This window comes from Ursus maritimus, unplaced genomic scaffold (genome assembly GCF_017311325.1).
Source record: "Ursus maritimus isolate PB19 unplaced genomic scaffold, ASM1731132v1 scaffold_24, whole genome shotgun sequence".
NCBI classification, from domain to species: domain Eukaryota; kingdom Metazoa; phylum Chordata; class Mammalia; order Carnivora; family Ursidae; genus Ursus; species Ursus maritimus.
In genome coordinates, this window is record NW_024424897.1 from 19812113 (window position 1) to 19834623 (window position 22511).

At 56.0% G+C, this 22511-nt stretch overlaps 1 protein-coding gene across 2 annotated transcripts; it reads right to left on the reverse strand.

Moving 5' to 3' along the window:
• Positions 1-1102: 1102 nt before the first annotated feature.
• Positions 1103-21049, reverse strand: STAT5A (signal transducer and activator of transcription 5A). 2 transcript variants are annotated; one of them, XM_040640604.1, is made up of 19 exons: positions 20940-21049; positions 19983-20120; positions 19494-19650; positions 18246-18335; positions 15704-15878; positions 10951-11081; positions 10517-10668; positions 10038-10193; positions 9463-9642; positions 7869-7956; positions 7649-7771; positions 7190-7282; positions 6293-6499; positions 5592-5686; positions 5358-5488; positions 4729-4884; positions 3984-4035; positions 3569-3676; positions 1103-2536 (listed from the first exon to the last, which is right to left on the reverse strand). In XM_040640604.1, the coding sequence occupies exons 2-19, from the start codon at positions 20108-20110 to the stop codon at positions 2374-2376; spliced, it is 2385 nt and encodes a 794-aa protein (XP_040496538.1). In that variant the 5' UTR covers positions 20111-20120; positions 20940-21049; the 3' UTR covers positions 1103-2373. The 2 variants fall into 2 exon arrangements, with proteins under 2 accessions (XP_040496538.1, XP_040496539.1); XM_040640605.1 differs by lacking the exons at positions 19494-19650; positions 19983-20120; positions 20940-21049 and adding an exon at positions 19373-19437.
• Between the last annotated feature and the right edge of the window lie 1462 nt (positions 21050-22511).

Sequence of the window (22511 nt, forward strand, 5' to 3'; positions counted from 1 at the left end):
CCCCCCCCCCACCCTATTAGGCAGGGGCCTCCAGGGAAGGGGTAACCAGAGGAGCCAGAGGTCATACTCTTTCTGCACAAAGGTATCCGTGGAGGCCTCCCTTGTCCCTCTTTCCTACCCCCCGCCCCGTCGGGCCTTTGCAAGCTGCACCAACCTGTCTGGGGTCAGATAAGCGCTACCTAAGGGGGCTTGGGGTGAAGATACTCCCACCCCACCCCACGGCCTCCCCTCCCACAGTTGCTCCATTATCGCTTTCTCTTCAGTTCACTCAGCGGAGACGAACGGAAACACTTCACTGGCTGCCCAACCCGTGGTGATAATTCAGACATCAACGCGCCCACTCGGCTGGCTCCCCGCCCCCTCCCCCGGTGCCGAGCACCATGGAGACCGCGCCACGGGCTGAGATACCCGCCGCCACCCCCCAGAGATGGAAGGGGAGATAGCGGCTGCTCTCCCTGCCGCCCTACCCCCGCCAGCTCCGCGCAGGGCCCCTGCGCCTCCTTGGGGCAGGCTGCAAACCCCTCTTCCCTTGCTTTGAGCTCTGAAGAAACCTCACGGGTAGGTCCTAGCTCCCCAACCCATTCCGCCCTGCCCCAGTGACAGCCCCTGATGAAGGAGATCATCGTCCTCGCCCAGCTTCCCTACAGGGCAGCGGGCCGGCTGGCCGTTAGAAAAGGCTGGTGGCAGCGGGATGGTGCCACCTGCTGGTGTCCGGGAAGAGGCTGGGCGAGGAGAGACTGCTGGTGAGGCTCTCTGCTGCCCCTGGCACTGGCCATCACTCAAGGGCTTCAAGATTGCTTATAGCAGCAGCTGATTAGGAGAGGACCGGACCCCCGTTCTTCCCACTGTGGGCCCTCGCCCCGGAATTCCTGCCACCCCCCTTCCCCCAAGGCCTCCAGCCCTAGTCGATTTGTCTTCTGAGCAGCACAGACTGGCATTCCAGGGCTGGTGGGCACCCTTAACACACGGAAGAGGGAGCGCAGTGGTAGCTTGGGAAACATTACAGCATCAGCCACACAGGAGGGAAGTAACAAAACGACCCCAGCGCCAGGGATCCCCATTAGCCAGGGCTGCCCACGGGGGGCGGGGGCATGCTAGCAGATTTATGAAAAAAATACTTTATTTGAAAACACTGTTTACACAAACATGTGGCCTATGTACAAAGTACACAAGGATCCCTCTTCTGGTCCCCACCTTCCTTCCGGGATGTTTGAACCTGGGACTCCCGACCCTCTGCCCCCAGCTGCCCCAGCTGCGCGTCACAGAGCCTCAGAGGGAGGAGCACGTGAGGTCGGGAGCAAGAACTCCTCAGACCTCAGTGCTCTGCAGCTGTGATGAGGCCTGGTCCAGGCCCACCTCCCAACAGAGGAGAACAAGATCGGCTTTCCCCCCTCGCTCCAGATTCCCCGGCCATGCAGCAGTGGCTGCTTTGCAGCGGTCTCCCGCTGCAATTGTTTTCCAGGAGGAGACGGGGACCAGCCCTGCGAGTCCCGGCCCTCTGTTCACCCACCGCATCCCAGACCGGTTCCTGCCCCTCTCCCACCATTCCTAGGAGCAAGGTAGCAGAGTCTCAGGGAAAGAAGCTGGGGCCAGATCGGGGGGAGGGGATGGCACTTGGAGAAAGATAGCCGGTCCGGGCAACAGCACCACAGACATGAAGCCCAGGTCCCCTGGCTGGAGGCCAGGAGGCCAGGAGGCCAAGCGACTACGTACTCAGAGCAGCTCTGACAGACCTGATTCCGATGACCCGTTTCTGCTGCATTAGGGCCACAGTCTAGATAAGCTCTCAGGTCACAAACAGTCTCGAGTCCATAGTCATTAGATAAAGTATAAAATACTACTCACAACTGAACCCCAGCCCCCCTCCCGAGGGAAAGAATCGATAGACCCACACACGTGCGTGACGAGAGATGCACGAACATGATGCACACGCGCACATTTGGGAACCAAAGCTGCTAACTCAGGACTACGATTTAAGCTCAGAGACGTTACCGTCCCCGAGCCCCTTCTTGAATGCTTTCATTCAAACAGCTGCGAGGCAGGCAAGGCCTTGGCGGGAACAGGCTGGCCCGCACTGAGTGCCTGCGACAGCAGCAGCAGCGGGGCCCTTCCGCCACAGACACGGGCCCGGCGGGCTCTCGGGTGCCTTGATCTGAAGAGCAAGCTGGTGGCTGCTGCTGCCGCCGCGCACCCAGCAGGGCGAAGGCGAGGCAGGCACACCTCGTGTGTGTGCGTGTGCACACACACACGTGCACGTGTGTACGCGTGCTGCCAGCAGAGGCATCAGTATGCACAGCAACACTAAAATCAGCATTAACATGACCCCTTCAACACTGAGTGTGGTCTCCAAAGAGAAGCGTGGGATTCGAACATTCATGAGAGCGAGCCTCGGGCGGCAGTGAAAAGACCAGCGGGTGGGGAGAGACGGGGGTCCAGACTATCCATCGGGCGGCGTAAGAGTTCCTCCACGTGCCGGGCTACATCCATGGTCTCATCCAGGTCAAATTCTCCATCCTGGTCGAGGACGGGGTCAGGGCTGGGAGAGAGGGCGAGAGGGAGGTCAGAGGGAGCTGGCATGCCTCTGGTCCCCTCCCCACTCAGACCGCAGTCTCAGGGGAACACGGCTGGCTCCGGCTGGACGCCCCCCTAACCCCAAAATGAAAACGTCAGTCATTGGCTCATTACTCAAGTTCTAGTCTCAACTCTCATTGACTCATTGAGTGGGCGCAGAGTTCCTCTCCCCTGTCCCTGTCCTCCTCTGCTGAATGAGGCGGTTGGGTCAGTGAGTTCTGCCCACTGCGACGCTACTCCACTCCATCATGGACTCCATTTGCTGAGCACCTACAACGGGCTGGGCTTTTTCATTTTTACCCACGTTACTCCAATCCTGAGCTGCCTGTGAGGTAGGTATTTGCTCCACTTCACAGAGGGGGAAATTGAGGCTCAACCGTGTTCGCAAACTTGCTCAGGGCCACCTGGCTGGCAAATGGGTTCAGGACTGGAATTCCAGTCTTTGCGACGCTCAAGCCTATGGTCATCCCAGTGCAGCTTGTGCCTCCCAGGCACCCAGACATCCAGCTGGGGCCACCCACAGCTCAGGAGAGGATGAATTCTCTGCTCTGGGAACTCCAGAGAGGAGCACGTAATACCCCGTTTCCATCCAACTCCTAAGAACCACCCCCCATCTGTAGCTATGCTTACAACAGCCCCACCTGAGCTAAATGTTTTCTTTACCTGTACTCCCTCGGTCCTGCCCCAATCCCATGTGGTAGGTATTCTTGCCTCCACTTTTCAGAGGCGGAAACCAAGCACCTGGAGACTCAGTCATTTTCCCAAGGTCACACAGCTGGTCAGCACCCGAGCAAGGACCCTGCCGTCTGTAGCTTATGCTCTATGCTTTTTACTGCCTGATCTCCCTCCCTGCACCGCGGTACAGGCTAGAGCCTGGCCTGGGTGGTCTCAGACCTCCAGGGGCTCTGGGTGCCTTTGCCCACCAGCCCTCCGGGGGCCCAGCCTGAGGCCAGGTGCCCACTTCCTCCCCGCAGAGCCCCATGAGAACACCACCTACTTCTGGGGGTACATGTTATAATGAGCCTGGGGGCACACGGCCGGGGAGGGGGCCTGGTCCATGTAGGTGGCGCTGGCCCCGGCAGAGTCCGCAGACGCACTCACAAACCTGCAGGAGACACAGAGCCTCAGTGGCCTCAGGGCAGCAGCTCACTGAGCATTTTTACACCTTTTTGGGGGCGTGGAAGGACAAAGTGCCCACTGGGCCTGGGACTCCAGCTGCAGGAGTGGGGCCCTGGGTCCCGATCCCACTGGGACTAAGCCCAGTTTCCTCTCCTGAGCCAGGTTTCAGGGGGGACGGAAGGGCTGGGCCACACAGGGCCTGTGAGTGGGAGGAGGAGCGGTGAGGGGTGAGGGGGGCTCGGGGGAGGAGAAAGGAGGCAGCAGGAGACCAGAGCTGCACCCTGGGTACTCACTCAGGGACCACTTGCTTGATCTGTGGCTTCACGTATCCGTCCACCGCTTTAGCTGCCGAGAGGGGAGCGTGATGAGAACCAGCGTCTGGGAGCTCCCAGGCAGTGGAAGCGGATGGCATTGCCTCCTACCCACATCACCGTGGGGCCTCAGCGGGGATGAGACTTCCCACAGATTCCTATAAACACCTGCCGATGGGCCCCGCCCGAGGGCCCCCCAGACCCCTCAATCCCACCTCATCCTTTCTCCTGCTTCCTTTCCTGGCCCTTTGCTTTCTCTCTCCTCACCCCACCCCTGCCAAGGAAGCAGAATCAACACCAAGCAGCAAACCCCACAATGGACCGGGGACAAGTTGAAGAGGAAGAACCTGTCCATTTTGCTTCCCACGTTCAACTTGGGGGCAGGTTTGAGGGTGGGAGCCATGAGAGCGGCTGATTAAGATGGGAGGAGTGCATTATCTGTGGGTCGGATTATCCTGGCCAGCCCTGCCTCCTCTTCCTCCAAGAGCGCCGAAGTGAGAATCCACCCAGCTTTTTGCTTTGCAGAGAAGAAAGCTGGGTCAGAGGGTTTGTTTTCCCTCTCAGTTGAGCGCCCTGAAATCCCCTCCACGTGCTCCCCACCAAGCCACCGACTACATCCACGGGGGAGATGGCCCTTGGGCTCTTCCTGGGATGTCCCTGCTGCCTCATCCCAAGAGCTTTGTCCACAGGCTGCGGAAAGGCCCAGGAGTATCAGGGCGGGACGCACCAAGCACAGGGGTGTAGTACTTGGAGAAGACCTCATCCTTGGGCCGGTCGGGAAACACGTAGATGAGATAGCTCAGGTCCCCCAGCCGGTCAGCCAGCGACCGAATGGAGAAGTCCCGTGTGGTGAACGGCTTCAGGTTCCACAGGTTGCGGTCAGCTGTGAAAAGGACACGCTCATTCCCACCCCCACGACCTCACGAGGAGGGTCAGGGTCATGGGGTTTGAGACTGGGCTTGTAGAGACATCTGGGTTTTTACTAGCCCGCTCTGCAACTCTCTGCCTTGGCTTGCACTCCTTGGCACAGGGCGAGCAAGTGACCATGGGAACATTCTACCCAGTGAACCAAGCAAGTAGATGCCAGCAAGGGCAGAGAAGGGAGAACTCAGAACCGCTGAAGAACTCCCCCAGCGGCTCTGGAGGCTATGGGGTCAGTGATCTTCAGTTCTCCACGATGGAAAATGGTAGAAAGGGAATATATTTCTGAGCAACACTCTTCCCCTACTTTGAGTTCAGTTCCAATCTTTCCCCTGGGGAAATCTTCTAAGAATGCAGACCTCATGAGGAATGGGGAGCAAGGAAATGGGAGCCGGGGCTCCTGGGGCCGGAGCGTGGGCAACATGGGGCACTCACGAGAGTCAAACTTCCAGGCAATGGTGATGCCCCCGATTTCGGAGTCGCTAAAGCGCAATAAAAAGGTCCCATCGGGCTTGTTGATGAGCAGGTCGTGGGCCTGTTGCTTATTCACAAAACCTAGGATGGCCCTGGGTACGTGGAACATACAGTGTCACTACCGGGCCAGCATCTCCTGTCCCCAGAGCCCATGGCCTCCCAAGCCCCGGGCCCCCCCATTCCCCGATTCCTCACCCGTCATTCCAATGGGGCTTGTGATGCTTCTTCAGCACCTCCATGACCCCATCGAACCACTGCCAGAAGGTGTAGTTCCAGCCCGGCAAGTTCTCCTGAGAGCCCCCAGGAAACCCCAAGTCAGGGTTTGCGGCCCCGTCATCACAGGCGGCCCAGGAAACAGTCCGTGCCCTCTTGTCCTCACGTCCACCCTCTCCCAATTCCTCGCCCTACTCGTTTCGCACTCCAGCAGTCCCTAAACGGACACAGCCCCCAACCCGTAGCCTAGGGAGGAGAGACCAAACCCGCCTCTTGCCTCTCAGACACAGGGGCGGGTGTAGGAGGCGCCCGGAATTGTCTGAGCTGGACGAGACCCCCAAAGTCGTTTCTGCCCCAATGGACAGATGGGGAAATTGAGGCACAGAGACAGGAAGGGCCTGGCCACTTAGTTAACAGATCTAGGACAGGGACTCAAGGATCCTGACTCCCAGCCCTGGGTTCCTTCCACTGTTCTGCTTTGGCTCTCAGCGCTAAGTGCAGTTTCCTGCTGCCCCTGCCTCCATTCCCTGGGGTATTAGCCCCCGTCTCTCCTGGTTGCAGGAGAGGGCAGTTCGGGGTGGAGGGTGGGGTGCTGAGCGAGGCCAATAACCTGTCTGTGAGGTGGGGAAAGACTGGCAGGGCACAGGTGGTCCCAGGCAGGCAGCTGGCGACGGGTCCCTCACCCTGTTGAACTGGGACCAGGACACGGACATGCCATTATAGTCTTCGAGGTGGCTGGTGCTGCTGTTGAACAGTTTCTGGGCCAGGAACACGAGGTTCTCCTTGGTCAGGCCCCGGTTGCTCTGCACTTCGGCCTTGAATTTCATGTTGAGCGCCTCACACAGCTGTGGCCACAGCACTTTGTCGGGCACGGCGAATGGCACCCTACCCTGAGACGGAGAGAAGAGAAAGCAGACTGAGGGAGTAGGAAGTATTTGCACACACACACACACACACACACACACACAGAAAGATCCAGAAAAGGAGACACAGACACAAGAGAAAAAAAGGCAGGATGAGAGGTGCCCGGGTGGCTCAGTCGGTTGAGCATCTGCCTTCGGCTCAGGTCATGATCTCAGGGTCCTGGGATCGAGCCTCAGGTCGGGCTCCCCTGCTCGGTGGGGGGCCTGCTTCTCCTGCTTATCCCCTACTCTGCTTGTGCTTTCTCTCGCACAGGCACATGCTCTCTCAAATAAATAAACAAAATCTTAAAAGAAAGAAAGAAAAGCAGGGCAGCAGGGGCAGAGGGGTGGGCATACGACAATAGAGACCCAGACCAGGAGTCTGGGATAGAGATCAGGGACCCAAACCATAAGTGGAAGGAAGATCAGAGACCAGAGCTGAACGGCTAAGCTCACAGACCTAGGAAAGTCCTTGTCCCGAGACCCGGAACCCAGATGGAGCCTGAGGACATGCCACGGGCAGCAAGCTCACACGAGCGCCCCTTACCCCCCCCCCCAGCTCTGGTGTGGCCCTGGGGTTGGCAGGGGACCACCCAGCAGGGGCCCAGGCGCTTGAGGCCGACCCAGGGAGACTCCCGGGGCATGGGGGGTGGAGTTGGGGGTCCCACAAGGACTCACCGGCTCGGCAAAGGCGTTGTCCCACAGCACGGTGGCGGTCGCGTTGTGGTCCTGGCTGCCGTGAACGATGACAACCACGGGAAGGGACAGAGTCTACGGGAGTCAGAGGAATGAGTGTAGAAGGCACGTGACCGCCAGCTTGCCCTCACGTAGCCCTCATTCCTCATCCACGATTCCACCCACAAAACCTCCCAATCAAACCGATGCAAGATTAAACAAAAAAACCCACAACCTAGTTCTTCTTGGCCTGTCACCTAAGTTCTGCGGCTGGTGCCCGACTGTAACCTAGCAAGCGGGCACCAGCAGCCGAAGCAGGGTTTCCGACAGCCTCCTGGGCTAAATGGGCCATGACCGCGTGAGGATGCAGAGCTCTCTGGCTTTCCCAAACGCGTCAGGTGGCCTCGGCGAGGTCGTCCCCTTCCTGGGGGACCTGTGGGGGATGGGAGAGCGAGGCCTCACCTTCACCTGGAACACCAGCTCATTGCTGCCAACACTGAACTGAGACTCAAACAGGACCGTGAACTTCTCTTCCGTCACGGACTCCGCGCCCCTGCGGTCAGCACGCTTAATCCTCTTCAGGGACTGAAGGGTGGGAGGTTGGGGGACGAGGAGAAGCCGCTGGTTACGAGGACTCAGCCCTGGGCGGACGCTCCCTCCGGGGGTCAGGCCCTGGACTCACCATGTTCCGGAAGTGCGCGCTGAGGGTGCCGGTGGCCTGGTGGTACTCCATCACACAGCAGTTGTTCAAGATCTCGCCGCTGCACTCGCTGTGAAGGAGAGGGGAGCCCCCTCGCCACGTGGGCCGCAGGCCAGGGGCATGGCGCTGTGCGTGCTCACGCCGGAAAGCCCAGCCAGCAGCCCCTGCCCTTCCCCTAAGAGCATTCCCCTCTGGGCGCCTGGGTGGCTCAGTAGTTAAGTGGCCAACTCTTGATTTTGGCTCAGGTCACGATCCCAGGGTGGCAGGATCAAGCCCCGCGTTGGGCTCTGTGCTCAGCGTGGGGTCTGCTTGTCCCACTCCCTCTGCTCCTCCCTCTGCCCCTCTCCCTGCTTGTGCTCTCTCTCTCTCTCTCTCAAAAAAAAAAAAAAAAAAAAAGCGTTCCTCTCTGTGTCTCAGGCCTGAGGGTAAAGCGAAGTGTTCAGCGGTGGGCTCTGGGTCTCTATCATTAGGATAAAAATTCTTCAGCACTGAGATGGATGTGGGGGCCTTCAGGGCCCTCTGGCAGCTTCTAGTGCAGTTAGAATAAAAACCATGACCACAGCCCACAAGGACCCCATGGTCAAACCCTGCCTGGCCCCCGTGGGTTCCTCTCCCCTCACGCAGGACAAGTGAGCTATGTTGCCTTGTCTGTTTGCGGAACATACAAAGTTGGTGTGACCTTAGGACTTTGGCACCTGGTCTTCCTGTTGCCCCCAACACTCCTGACCTTCTTGTTTAGGTCTCAACTCAAACATCTCCTCAGAAAGGAGGTAACATGGTGACGTAACATCTATCCAGACGCCATGATCTCACTCTGTTTCCATTTTCTTTCTAGAGTCCATCACTTTTTGACGTGGCTGGATTACTACAAGCGTGTAACTGTCTCCCTCCCCGGCCAAAATGTAAGCTCTAAGAGCACGAGAACCTTTGCCTTCGTTCTCATCCTATCGCCAGATCCCACGGTAGGCTCTCAACACACAAAACCCAGTCTCCCACTTCACTCATTCGCTCCCTCATTCCTTCATTCTCTGCATCCTTTGTGGCTGGCCTCCCTGATCCCTGGCTCCTACCCTGGGTTCTCCAGCCACATACACCTTCTCCACACTCTCCTTTCGGACAAGGCGCCTGTTCTCTCTGTCTGAAGGCCATTCTTCTCCTCTCTCTCCACACGCCCTCACTAGCTATTCCCATTCATCCTGAATCCTGACACTGTCATTCTGCCCTGCCCCCATAGTGCCCTCGGTCTCCCCTGGCCCACACGACAGTTCTCACGACCTCGGCCAGCTCTATGGGCTGGGCGGAGACAGAGCCAAGCACTGCGTGGATTGCAGCTCAGTCGCAGGGATTGCCACAGGCACTTGAACAAGCCAGCGGGGCAATCCAGGCTGACCTACTATGGGTCAAGAGGCACAACGTGTACAGCAGGACAGACAGAATGAACTGGAAAGACACTGGACCACGGCTGCAGTGTGGGAGGCAGAGCTGCCCCCATCACCCAGGACCCTAGTTACAGAATAGACAGGAACTCCCGGTCCAGAATGCAGGGAGGGGACGGCAGGGACAGGGCCGCACGTACTTGCGGGTGTTCTCGTTCTTGAGCAGCGACTTGGCCTGCTGCTCGCTGATGATGGTGGCCTTCACCTGGGGGGGGTTCATGTGCACATTTAGCTTCCCGCCCACCAGCAGGCGCACCGTCGCTGCAAACTTGGTCTGGGTCTTCAGGACCTGAGGGGGCTGCTTCTCAATGATGAATGTGCTGCGGGGACACAAGGGACCAGACCACACATGACGCTGGCTCAGGGGACAGGGCCCGGTCCCCCCACCGTGTGGGGAGCACCTTGGGGTCAGCAGGCAAAGGAAGGGCACGCGGAGCAACTCAGAGGAGGTGGTGGGAGGGGAGACAGTGACATGACTTGGCAGCCGGCACGGGCTGCGGGGGACAAGGGCAGTCCACGCGTCCACAACAGACACTGGGCAAGGGCAACACCAAGTAGCCACTGCAACTGAGGACAGAGGGGAATGGGGGCCCGGGGCAAAAGAGACAAGGATGCCAACGAGAGCCCCCCCAACGCCACCCCAATGGACAAAGCTTCCCTGCCTCCCCCGCGCCAACCCCACGGGGGGCTGGGCGTGGCCAGAGGCAGCTATCACCTGGTCACCAGGGCTGAGATGATGTCTGTGATGGTGGCATTGACCTCAGCCAGCATCTCCTCCACTGGACCGGGGATGGGCAGCTGCTGGCACAAGTGCTCTGCTCTGCGGATCTGCTGCCGGTTCTGCCAGATGATCTCGGCCAACTTCTCACACCTGCACAGGAGCCCAGGCCACCGGGAGGACAACGGCGTCACCCCATCCCCCGGGCTCGAGGCCCAGAGGCTCCAGTCTAGGGAGAACGCCCCAAGACCCAGCTCCACCCTCACCCAGGAAGGCTCTGCACCGAAGCCGCCGCTCCTGACCACGGAGCAGAGCAGAGCAGAGCGCCCTGCCTTTCAGGAACGTGGAACTGCGCGGGGGGAGCAACCCTGAAGAGGGCCCACTCAGCCTGACGGTCACTCCGCACACCCAGCCCTGCCCCCCTCCCCAGCACAGCCACTCCCTTCCTGGGCGGGTGGCCCCCCCTACGCCATTACCAGGACTGCAGCACGTCCAGGCTGCCCTCGGGGGGCCCTCCGTTCCCTGCCAGCTGCTGCCGCCGCTTCCACTGGATCAGCTCGTCGTCCAGAATGATGGTCTGCTGCTTCCGCAGCAGCTGCAGGGTCTTCTGGTGCTTCTCGGCCAGCTCCTGAAGGCAGGTGGGGACAGCAGGCCCTTCTGGGCTCCCAGAGAACAGCCTGGCAGGCCTGGCTCTGGAGGCGGGACTGGGGACCAGGCCCCAGCATAGGCAGGCCTTCTCCTCTCCCAGACCTCCCCTGCCTCACGTGCCCCTCCCCCAAGGAAAGAGCGATCCAGCCTCCTGCTCTCCCGGTCCCGCTCTCTTCCTGGCCCTAGCCCTCTCATGGGCTCCCCGGGCAGCTCGGGACGTGGACCTCCGAGCCTGGGAGGCGAGGACACAGATCCCACTTACCACACGGTACTGCTGCAGCGTCTGGGCCTCACGCTGCAGCCAGGCCTCCAGGGACACCTGCTTCTGCTGGAGGGCCGTCTCCCGGCTCAGACGCTCCTGAGGATTCAGCTGGGCCAGCCCGGCGAACTGAGCTAGAGCAGGGGACGGGACACCCGTGACCACCATCTCCCAGCTTCCTGCAGGAAGCCCAGTGGGACACACACACCTGTTCTGGAGGCAAGGCCCTCAAGGCCCTGCCCAACATCGGACCAATGGCAACTTGGGGTTCTAGCAGCCAAGGGGGCCAGACGTGAGCGGGCTCTGGGCCCTGGCCTCTCCACTTCATCTCCCCTTTAGGGAGTGTGCAGGTGGAAGCCTGAGGCCACAGCTGACGAGGATCCTGCCCCGAGGCCTCCCCTCCCACCTTAGTCTACACAGCTGCCTGCCCAGACCTCCTCACGCCACACGGGGGTCCAGCGTGGCGCCTCGCTGTCCGGTTCCATGTGTGCCCTCACCCTTTACTACCTGGGGCAATGCGGGCAAAGCATTTCACTCTTCTGGGCCTCAGTTTGCCCATGTGCAGAATGGGAGAATCTCGGCCCCGCCTCAGTAGGTCACTCAGGAGTAAGTAAGGGATGACCCACAAAAGGCTCAAGGAACCTCCTGGCACGAGGGCGCCGGAGGTGAGAGTGAGTCCTTACTGGCTAGTGGCTTCCAGGGCCGGTTTCAAGGGTGACAGAGACCGCCAGCTGCTCAGCCCCACACCACACGCCAGAGCCTCCGCAGGGAAGCCCCGCCCCGCAGGCTCGGTCCCACCCCCGGAGCACAGCACCCTCTCCTACGGAACAAGGCATATCTCTAGGTGCCCGCAGGGCCCTGACATGTTGGTTTGTCCAGCTTGGGTGACTGTGAGCTCAGCCGACCAACCAGAAGGGGACAGGGAGGCACAGACAGAGACAGAGAAGCCGGGGACGAGGGAGAGAATGGTCAGGGCCCACTGGCAGCACAGAAGCAGCAAGACTGTCTCAGGAGGAGGAGGCAGCTTCTCTCCACACTAGCGTGGGGACTCTCACCCATGGCAGGAACAGGGAGTCGGGGAGGCCTCGTTACCCTTTTACAGAGAATCTATTATGAAATACTTCAGACCCAGGCAAGGTAGAGAGAGTGATGCAAGGAACACCTGTGTATCGATAACCCAGCTTGAGAAACCACGCTGAAAGCCCCCTGGACATCCTTCCCTGCTTGCAAACCCATCCCTGCCTCCAAAGGTAACACTAGCCTACATGCTCGCATTATTACGGCCTGCCCATCGCCTTGCTGAATATCCCAGTGTCCTCACTTGGGCTGAGACAAGATGTGAGCACCGGCATGTCATGGTCGAGGGCCGTGTCACACTGACCGAAGCCCTGCCTCGTGGACACACAAGCTGGGACAGACTAAAGCAACTCCAGACAGCCAGGGAAAGCGCAGCAAGCCCAGCACTAAAAGAGAACTGGAAATACGGTTCTGATCCCACGACCGGGGACTGAGAGAGAAGACTCCTGTCCAGGCGTGGCACACAGCAGAGGAGTCCTGAAGCCACCTCAGAAATCCTGCCACCCACAGGGGCGTGCCGGTGATCCCCACGCCTGCGCCCAACCTCCCTATGTGAGGGACCCATTTAGGTCTCTCCTGGCACTCTGCAGAAGCTTCTGGGAGGGAGGTCAGGAGATGTGAGGCAATTCTCTGCTCCACTGGAGGGAGCTGAGCCTTCTCTTGCATAAACAGAATAGTCTGTGTTTCTAATGAGTGAACTTGATAAACGAGACTGAACTGACATTGCATGATGGGTACAGACTTGAAGCAGAATCTAACCCAAACCCAGAAATAGGAAACAGAAAACCCAAGAATTCAGATTGGAAGTACTAACAACCATCAAAGGCTTGGGGTAGAACTGACAGCCTGGGGGAGAGCGTGTGACTTCTGCTCAGGTCATGATCTCAGGGTCCTGGGATCGAGCCTTTGTCCGGCTCTGTGTTCAGTGGGGAGTGTGTTTCTCCCTCTCCCTCTGCTCCTCCCCTCTCTTTTTTCTCTCTCTATCTCAAGTAAGTAAAATCTTTAAAAGAAGGAAAGAAAGAAAGGAAGGAAGGAGGGAAGAAAAGAAGAAAGCACTGACAGCCTGAATTCTCCTATTCCCTAATCTAGGAAGAGGGCCACCCTTTCTCTGGGGTCAGTCTGAGATGGATTCAGAGGAAGACATGCTGGAATCATCCCAGCAACAGGTACTCAACACCTCCTTGATTCGGGCAATGTGTTGAGGAATTCAGAATATGGGAGACACTGACATGGCATGGTAAGGAGAGCTTAAATAGTAAAATTAAAACAGCATAGGGGCACCTGGGTGGTTCAGCCAGTTAAGTACTAGACTCTTGATTTCTGCTCTGGTCATGGTCTCAGGGTCCTGAGATGAAGCCCTGCATGGGGCTCTGCACTCAGCGGGGAGTCTGCTTCTTTCCTCCTTCTCCCCTGCCCCAGCCCCGCATGCTCTCTCTCTCTGTCAAATGAATAATCTTTTTTCTCAATGAATATTCTCTCTCAATTGAATTTGAGAATTCTCTCAATTCTCTCTCAAAAAAATTCTCTCAATTCTCTCTCAAAAAAAGAGAGAGAATTCTCTCTCAAATGAATAAACTAAATAAATCTTAAAAAGAAATAAAACAGTATAACAGCATTCTAAAAAAAAAACTTAAATAGTTTTTAAAAAGGAAGGAACAGAGGAAAATAACTAAAAATTTAGGGAGAAAATAGACAATAAACATTAAAATGTAGATCTCAATGCAACTGTATTCAATAGTATGTTAAATATTAGTGGACTAAACACCTCAATTAAAAGAAGAGATTGTCAGAATACTCATAAAAGCAAGACTCAACGATATGATACCTACATTTTAAATTTTAAGAAACATGTATCAAGATATGCTGTGGCTATATAGAATAAGGAAGCTGGAGTGGACTTCAAGACAAAAAGTATTACCAGAGACCAAGAAGGGCATTTCATAGTTATTAAGGTTATCAATCAGAAGGACATAATAATCATAAACTTATATGCATCTAATAACAAAGCTTCAAAATACACAAAGAAAATATTTACAGAAATAGAGAAGCAGACAATTCCACAATATAATAGGATATTTTGATCCTCCTTTTTCAGCAACTGATAGAACAATTAAGCCAAAAAAAAAAAAAAATCAATAAAGACAGAGGTCACAGTGGTTCTCAAAGTGCGGACCAGGGATCCCTAGAGGGTCTCCAAGAACTTTACTGGGAGCCTACAAAGCCTGTTTTCATAAGGTCAGAAGACCTTACTTGCCTTTTTCTCTTTCGATCTCTTATAGGAATACACATCTCTTTTATGTGTAAAAATCTAAAGCAATGCTTCTTGCTAAGTTTTGTTTTGGAAAATACAGATGTTGGTTTTTTGGTTTGGGGGACTTTTTTTGGTAAGTTTCTTATGTTAACATTATGTTATGTTACATATGTTAACATTATTTAACTTAAAATTGCTACTTTTAAATAAAACAACTGTGGGACATACATTCTTTTAAAGTCCACAAGATACATTCACCAAGATAGAGCATACACTGGGCCATAAACCATGTCTCAATAAATTTAAAAGAACCGAGATCATACAAAGCATGTTCTCTGACAACAGTGGAATTCAATAGTAAAATGCAAATGAAATCGATGATATGACTTATGGGGGAAAAAAATATTATTTCCAAATATTTGGAAATTAAACAATATACTTCTAAATAATGTGTGGGCAAAATAATTATTCAGAAAAGAAAATATTTCAAACTGAATAATAATGAATATACAGCATAGCTAAAATCATGAAATGCAGCTAGAACATTGCTTGGAGGGAAATTTAAAGCTCTGAATATATGTACCGGAAAAGAAGAAAGGTCTAAAGTCACTGACCTATGGTTTTACCTTAAGAAGCCAGAGAAAAAAGAGTGAAAGAAAAGGCAGCTTGACATTTCCTATTCTCACGAGGAGGGGATGGAACAGCTCTGGGGTCAGTCTGGAGTTGGGGGAAGATGGGCCATGTCTCAAGACTCCTCAAATTGTACTGGGAGTTCATCTGTTCTTAAATTTTCTTGCCCCACACACTTATCATGACAGCCACTGGCAATCTAGAGACCTAGGAGACAGGAGAATTTTCCACTGTCACCTCCTCTTCCCAGTTCCATCTCCTATCAGGGAGGCTCATGAAGGGGCATTTCTGGAGTTCCACCTCTCCCCAGCCTGGCTCAACCAGGAGACTCCCAACCTAAGTCCTCCCTCTGAATGGGGAACACTTTGTCCATATTCATTCATTCATTGAGATACGCACTGAACACCTACAATTAGGGAGAGAATATTGTTTAGTAAAGTACTGGGATTTTACGACCTAGCTCTAGTTGAGATCCGGTTCCGCAACTTATAAGCAATCCAGGCCACATGACTTGCTCTCCTGGAATCTCAGTTTTACTGTCTACAAAATAGGGATAATACAGCTACCTACTTCTTGGGGCTGTTATAACATTTGAATTGAAAAATGCATGCAAAGCGAAAAGCCTGTAAGCCCGGCCCCTAGTAGGGGCTCAATGGCACGGAACCATTACTTCTCCAAAGCTTTGGGTAAGGTTCTGCGGAGACAGACACCAACACAGCCCCAGCCTCGCAGGAGCACACAAAGTGGTCTTCACTCCTGCCCTCGTGACACACACTGCCCGGGCCGCGCGGGCCTCACCCTGGACCCTCAGGCTCTCCTGGTACTGGATGATGAAGTACTCCTGAGTCTGCTGCAGCTTCTTCAGTTCATTCTCCGTGTCCTGTGTGACCAGTCGCAGCTCCTCAAACGTCTGGTTGATCTGGAGGTGCTTCTGGGACATGGCGTCAGCAAGACTTCCAACTGGAGAAGTACCCTGGAGACAGATTGAGGAGAGTGCAGGCCACAGTGAGGATGGAAGAAAACCTCAGGCCTGAGGAAGGAAAAGCCAACGCTAGCCCCTAGAACCTGGCTGAAACCCCCGAAGCCCAATTTTGAGTCAGAGGAACTGTACACATGAGTGAGAACTGCTGCAGAGGGGGGAGAAAAGGAGGGAAGACAGGTGACCTGACCAACTGTGCCACCTTCCTAAGCCATAGTAGAAATTTCTATCACAGTCTGGCCTCCACCACAGTCGACCAAACAGGATCCACCTAAGCTCTCTTTGGAGACACTAGAACTCCACACATCCAGGAGTTACCTGGGTTTGCCCACTAATGACGATGACCCTTCATTCCACATTCGTTCACCGATCCAACACCATGGACTGTGTGAGGTGCTGGGGACACAGCGGGGAACAAGGCTGTGTGAACACACATCATCCATGTCCTCACTCAAGGCCTTCTCGTAACTGAGGGAAGTTACAGGGGAGGTATCGATAAGGCCACTTAAGTGACCTGCTCTGACCTAGTCCTTCAACATCTGGCTGAGAGGGGGCCAAATCTTCAGGGCCTGACCAGTACACTGTTCTCAGAATAAAATCCAAACTCCTTCCCACAGCCTCCACTGCCCTAGCTGAGAGCTTCTGCCTACCTCCACCTCCCAGTACACTGCTGCCTAAGCACACCAGGTACTTTCTGTTCCTTGAATACACAAACATGTTCCTGCCTCAGGGCCTTTGCACTTGTTGTTCCATCACTCTGGAACATTCTGGCACCAAATCTTCCTAAGGCTGGCATTTCAACTGGCACCTTTTCAGAGGGACTTTCTCTAATAGGCTGATTTCAAAGAGCACCACCCTTATCTGAAAGTGTCTTCTTCTTTTATGTTTTTATTTCTCTCTTGTCTGCTTCCATGCACTAGAATAGAAGCTCCCAAGTGCTAGAACTTTGTCTGTCTTCTATGCCACAAAATCCCCAAGGGGTAGCACATCACAGGTTTTCAAGAACAGCCTGATGGTTGGGAGAAGGAGTGATTTTCCCCCTGACCATGACAACAGCTATGCTGTAGACATGTATTTCTTAACAGGAGCTGAATTCATTCATATGTTTACAGATAATTGTGTGGTGGCAACAAGTCGAGGGATACAACGGTTTTCCCGGAAGACTCTTTGTGACCTGCCTTCTGCCTCCTCTCTAGCTTTACCTATTGGGGTTCCCCAGTTGGTTCCCTTCTCCCCAATACCACCGACTACTTGCAAGTCCTCAAATGTGTTAGGATGGTTCCTGCTTCCTGCGCACACACATATCTTGTTACTTTTGCTCATCTTTCCTCCTTCTTCCCCTTTCCCCCTGTAGTTTAGATATCCCTGTGCTCAGGACACCCCGCTCCCCACCAGGCTGCCCTAGTCTGAGTTGGGTACTTTTTCCACATATGCCCCCTTAGTAGCCAGCTCACCCCTAGAGAATCTCTCGTTGCTTGAATTCCTTTTAGGTGGGGACCGGGCCTTTATCTGTTTCTCCAGTCCTAGCCCAGTGTCAGACACCACAGGACCTCCACCAACGTTTACTGAATGAACTAACTGTAAAATTCCTGAAATCAGCGTCCACAGTAGTCCTTAAATAAGCTCCAGGCGCTATTCTGGGGTCTTTATCTATGTGATGCCACTTTATGAAATTCATCTTGCTTTACTCTAGATAAGATAAGGTCTGTCCCGTTGTTCAAGCAGATGTTCAAAGCCTTCATGATTACAGAGCTCGGGGATGAGTCCCTTTCTGCCTCTCTGAGCTTGCCAGGGTTCTCTTCTGACACGCACCTCAGCTCCACCTCTCTTCACAGACGCCACCAGAGAACATTTCTTATTTCAAGCCTAGCAGCATTTATTAAAGGACAAATCTTTTCCCTGGTGGTTTGTGACGCCATGTCTAACGCAGGCTGAAGTTCCAGGTGTGTGGGTGTGTGTGTGGGGGTGTGTGTGTGTGTGTGTGTGTGTTTGTGTGTGTGTGTGTTTAGAGCTTCCTCTTCTGTTTCCTTGGTCTGTTTGTCTGTCCCTGGCCCACACAGTATCTCTTTTAACTCTGACACTAACTCTATAAGGTAGATACTGTTATGAGCCCCATTAGCAATTGAAACAGCAGAGGCTCAGCAAGGTTAAGTAACTTGCCCGAGTCACACAGCTAGTAAGTGGTTGAGCCGGGGCCTGAAGAGAAGGTACAGGGACTGCACCTGCCACGTACTGTTGTTTCTCACACTTGCCCGTGTCCCTTATCTCCCTGGTGCTCTCTTGCAGGCATTTATAAAACACAGTTGTGTCTGAAGAAAAAGGACTTCCCAGCTCCTCTCCCCACACCCATGGGGCACTCACGTTGTTGGCTTCTCGCACCAGCCTCTGTTCATTGTACAGAATGTGTCGGATGCAGCGGACCAGCTCCATGGGGCAGCGGTCGTACGTGTTCTGAAAGAATCCAACAGCCGTTACGACTGGCCACCCACCACTCCCATCACGCCCGCCACGTTGCCATGCTCCCCACCCCCCAAACTTCATCTCCTCCAGCCTCTGCCTCGGCTTTCCTCAAGAAACCTCAGGAACTGTCACCAGACACCTCGATTTCCCCTCCCAGATCTTCATATTTGGTCTGCAGTGCATTAGAAACCCAGTTTACAAAGTCTCCAAGGCACTTCCAATCTGCCATCTCCTTTGACTTTCAGAGCATTGATACCCTGACGGCTACGGCAACTATCATCCCCATTTCGCAGACGAGAAAACTGATGCTCAGAAAGGTTAAGTACTTGTCCAGAGGCAAACAAGTGAGCAGATGACTCAAGACTTGGGGCATCCAATGCCAAGGGCAAGGTACTTTCTACCATTGCCCTGGCCCTGGGTTCCTATTTTGCCTTCCTCTTCCTCGGAGCTCCCTCCTGTTTCCTCCCTCTTCTGGGATGGACTTTTTATTTCCCTGGCACCCTGCTGCTTGTATTTAAGTAAGATTCTCTGAGAAATTCAAGTAAGTTCCAATAAATGCCTGACTGTGATTACCACCCACACCCCTTTCCTGCTTCCATAAAAACTTCCTCTCCCCCCATACTCTTCCTGCTACCTCCCCCACCCCCTACCGTGAAAGACAGGCACATCTTACAACTACATCCTTCATCCAAGGTTCCTTTATCCAGCTCTTGCCTCCAGGGCAATTCTGCTCCTCCCCCACCTGACTTCAGCAGTTCTCCCACCTTTAAAAGAGTCCTAGGAGGGATGTCTGATTGCCCCGTTCCCTCATTTTTAAGGAGCCTTCCATCTTGCTTTCTCAAGCAAAGGACTCTTGACTCAGTCTACCTCCATCCCTTTAGCTTGATCTGTTTAGAATGCCACTTCACCCATCTCCCTTCTGCTGGGGACAAACACATCCCACCCCTTGCTCTGCAGCATGCTAAAGGCATCTGACAGGTCTGATTTAGAAAGAGGAGGTGGGGGAAATTGAAGAGCAGAAAAGTTACCGATTAGCTCAGGGTCACACGGTGAGTCAGTGACCAGGCCAGGAAAAAACCCAGGGGTTCTGATGCTGGAAAGAGAAGGCAGACAGTGCTTTCCTGTGGATGAGCCCGCGTCCACACCCACCTGGAGCTGCGTGGCATAGTGCCCCAGCTTGATCTTCAGCAAGAACCCATCTTCCCCGACTTGGTGCTCTGCCTTCTTCTGCAGCTCCTGCACCAGGCCCTCCAGGAGCTGGGTGGCCTGGGCTCGGTCCTGGGGATTGTCCAGGTCAATGGCATCCCTTGGGGCAGGGGAGAGAAGACTACTGTGGCTTCTCCTCGGGCAAGGACGTCAGGCACCGACAGGGAGTCGGAAATCCCAGGCTCCAGACTAAGGGCACTCCAGAGCCCACAAGGCTTGTTCTGGGCAACTCCACAGGCATCAGAGTCTAGAAACACCCCCCTCCCCTCCCAAGGTCCCATTTCCCTGTTCCCCTTTCCCAGGGACACCACCCCTTCTGCACAGAGGGACAGGGAGGACCGGAGTCACACCAAAACACAAAGAGAAGAGCTAAAGGTCGAAGGGCCTGTGTGGTAGGCCCCGCAGAGGGCGGCTCAGGGCAGGGGGACTTACCACGGCTGGCTCTCGATCCACTGCGCCAAGTAGTGCCGAACCTCGATGGGGAAGTGCTGCCCATACAGCACCTGCATCTGGCGCAGCGCATCTCCCTGCAGCTGCTGGGCTTGGATCCAGCCCGCCATGTCCGTTCACCTAGGGCGAGCGGAGGGCTGCAGAGGCGTCTCCTCGACAGGAGCGAGGGCTGGGCCTGCCTCTGGCCCTGCCATGCCCACCCATCCCTGGACCGCGGTCAGGCCAGGCCCCTCCCCTCCCACAGACACGCTTTCCTGTGCGGGAAGAAAGATGGTGAGGAGGGGAAGGCCGCCCTGCCCTCCAACAAGGAACCCGCTGACGCTTGGGGAGGGGCTCTCGAAAGTCAGGTGCCCTCCCCCTCTTCCTCTCCCCTCGCCCCACCGGGGCTTCCCCAGAGGGGGGACAGCTAGAAAACTGAAAGAGAAACTTGACGCCGAGGCCCACGGGCCCTCTGGGGAGGGCTGCAAGAACCCCCACCCCCCACCCCGCCTCGAGCCCCGAGTCCCAATTTCTGGGAGGGGGATGGGGTGTTATTCCAGCCCCAATTTAGGGCACCGACGGCTCCCACCCAACGGCGCGGTCCCCGCCGGCACGTGGCTGGGACGGTTGAGGAGGGAGGGCTAGGGAGACAGACGCAGCCTCTTCGGCGGCGCCCCCCAGCCGTGCCCCCACGGTCTCCCACCGTCCGGCCCGACAGCGCCCCCTGCTCCCCGCAGGCGGGGACGGCGCCCACCCTCCGCCCCCTCCCTCCCTCTGTCCGTCCGCTTCCAGCGTCCCGCGCCCCGCGTCCCCGCCGAAGCTCCCTCTCCGTCCCGGACACCCGTCCCCGCGCCCCGGCCGACCGTCGGGCTCCGGGTCCCGGGGCGCGGGGACCCGGGGTGGGAGTCGAGTGCCCCATCTCCGCGCGCGCCGCTGGGGACGCGCTGCCGGGCCACCCACCTGGTGGCGCCGAGCGGTCCGGCGGCGGGGCCGGCTGTCCGCCCCGCGGCTCTCGCTCCCGGCCCGGGCTCCCTGCGGCGGCGGCGGCGGCGGCTGTTACTACAGGAAGGAGCAGAGAGCAGCGATTTCCTCCTCGAAGGTCAGCTGCCTCCGATAGACCATACACAGCGCGCGAGCTCTCGCCAACACCCCTCCCAGCCTCTGTCGCTCCCTCCCTGCCTCCGCCCTCGGTCGCTGGCTCCCCCGCGAGTGCGCAGCGGCGGCCACGGCCGGGCCCCTGGCGGCGAGGCTGGGCGGCGCCGCGCCTGGGGGCTGCCCCGACGGCGGGGTCCCCCGGGAGTCCCAGGCAGCCCTCGCCCGCGGGGCCCCAACTGGCGGGCAGCAGGCGTGGAGTGGCCGGGGATGGGGGTGGGAGAGCGGGGAAACCCCAGGCTCTGGAAATCCCAAACCAGGGCCTCAGTTTTCTCACCTGTAAAAAGGGAGGAGTGAAGGGTTGGACTAGCTGGAGATGCCTTCCAGCTCTGCACTTGTCATCTTTTGAGTCTCTAGATTTAAAAAGTAAATGTGTGTGTGTGTTTCTGTGGGTTGGGGACACAGCTTTTGTGACCTCAGAGGCAAAGCCCTAGGGAGGGGAAAGACTGGGGATTCCAGAGAAGGCATCTCGCAACCAGGGCTCCACCTCCCCCTCCTCCGATTACTCCCACCACCCTGCACTCGCCCCTGCAGTGGAAACAGGAAAGAACCTTGGCAGTCTGAAGTTTCAAATCCCTCCCCCAAATTTTGCAGATAAGAAATGGAAGTCCAGAGAGGGGAAGGAGCTTGCCCAGGGTCACACAGCGGGCATATGGCCTGGTCCACAGACTATGATCCATAAATGATCCCGCCCCTCTGCTCACCCAGTCTGGTCACATCTGAGGCTGGTTCTACCTTCAGAAAGGTCCGGGAGGGCTGTCTTGAATCCTCACAAACTCACAATTGCCAGTAGGCCTTGCCAGAGCTGGGCACACCCTCTCTGAGCCTTGCCTGGGTCACAACCCCCTCCCTGAGAGCCCCCTACAGGGCCTGCAGAGTTGGGCAAGGCTGGGCTGGAAGCCTTCCATCCCCTTTGCCCAGCTTCCCCCTCCTCTGGGCCTCCCCTCTGCCTGGCAGCTGGCATTGGCAGCACCAAGCGAGGGCCTCGCTGGGCCAGGACCATGTGTCCTGGAGGGAATCATTCCCCTCTACCTCCCTCCCTCCCTATGCTTTCTTGGATCTGCCCTTTTCTCTCCATTCCCCACCCCTTCACACTACTCCCCCACCTTCTTGCCCCTCAGGACCTCCCCCACTTTCATTCTTTTTCCTTCAGAGAAAAAGCCAAGTTTCCAATCCAGAAGCTGGGATGGCTGGGTCTCACCCACGGCTGCAGTCTCTTAGTCTCATGGAGGAGGAAGCACGCGGACTCTCCCTCGCTTCTTCCTTCACTCGGGGCAATTCATCTGGCAGAGGAGGGCCAGACACACAGAGCTAGAGGTCACCTGGAATGAGAGTCAAGTGTCAGAGCTAGAAAGACCTGTAAAGACAATTTTACAAATG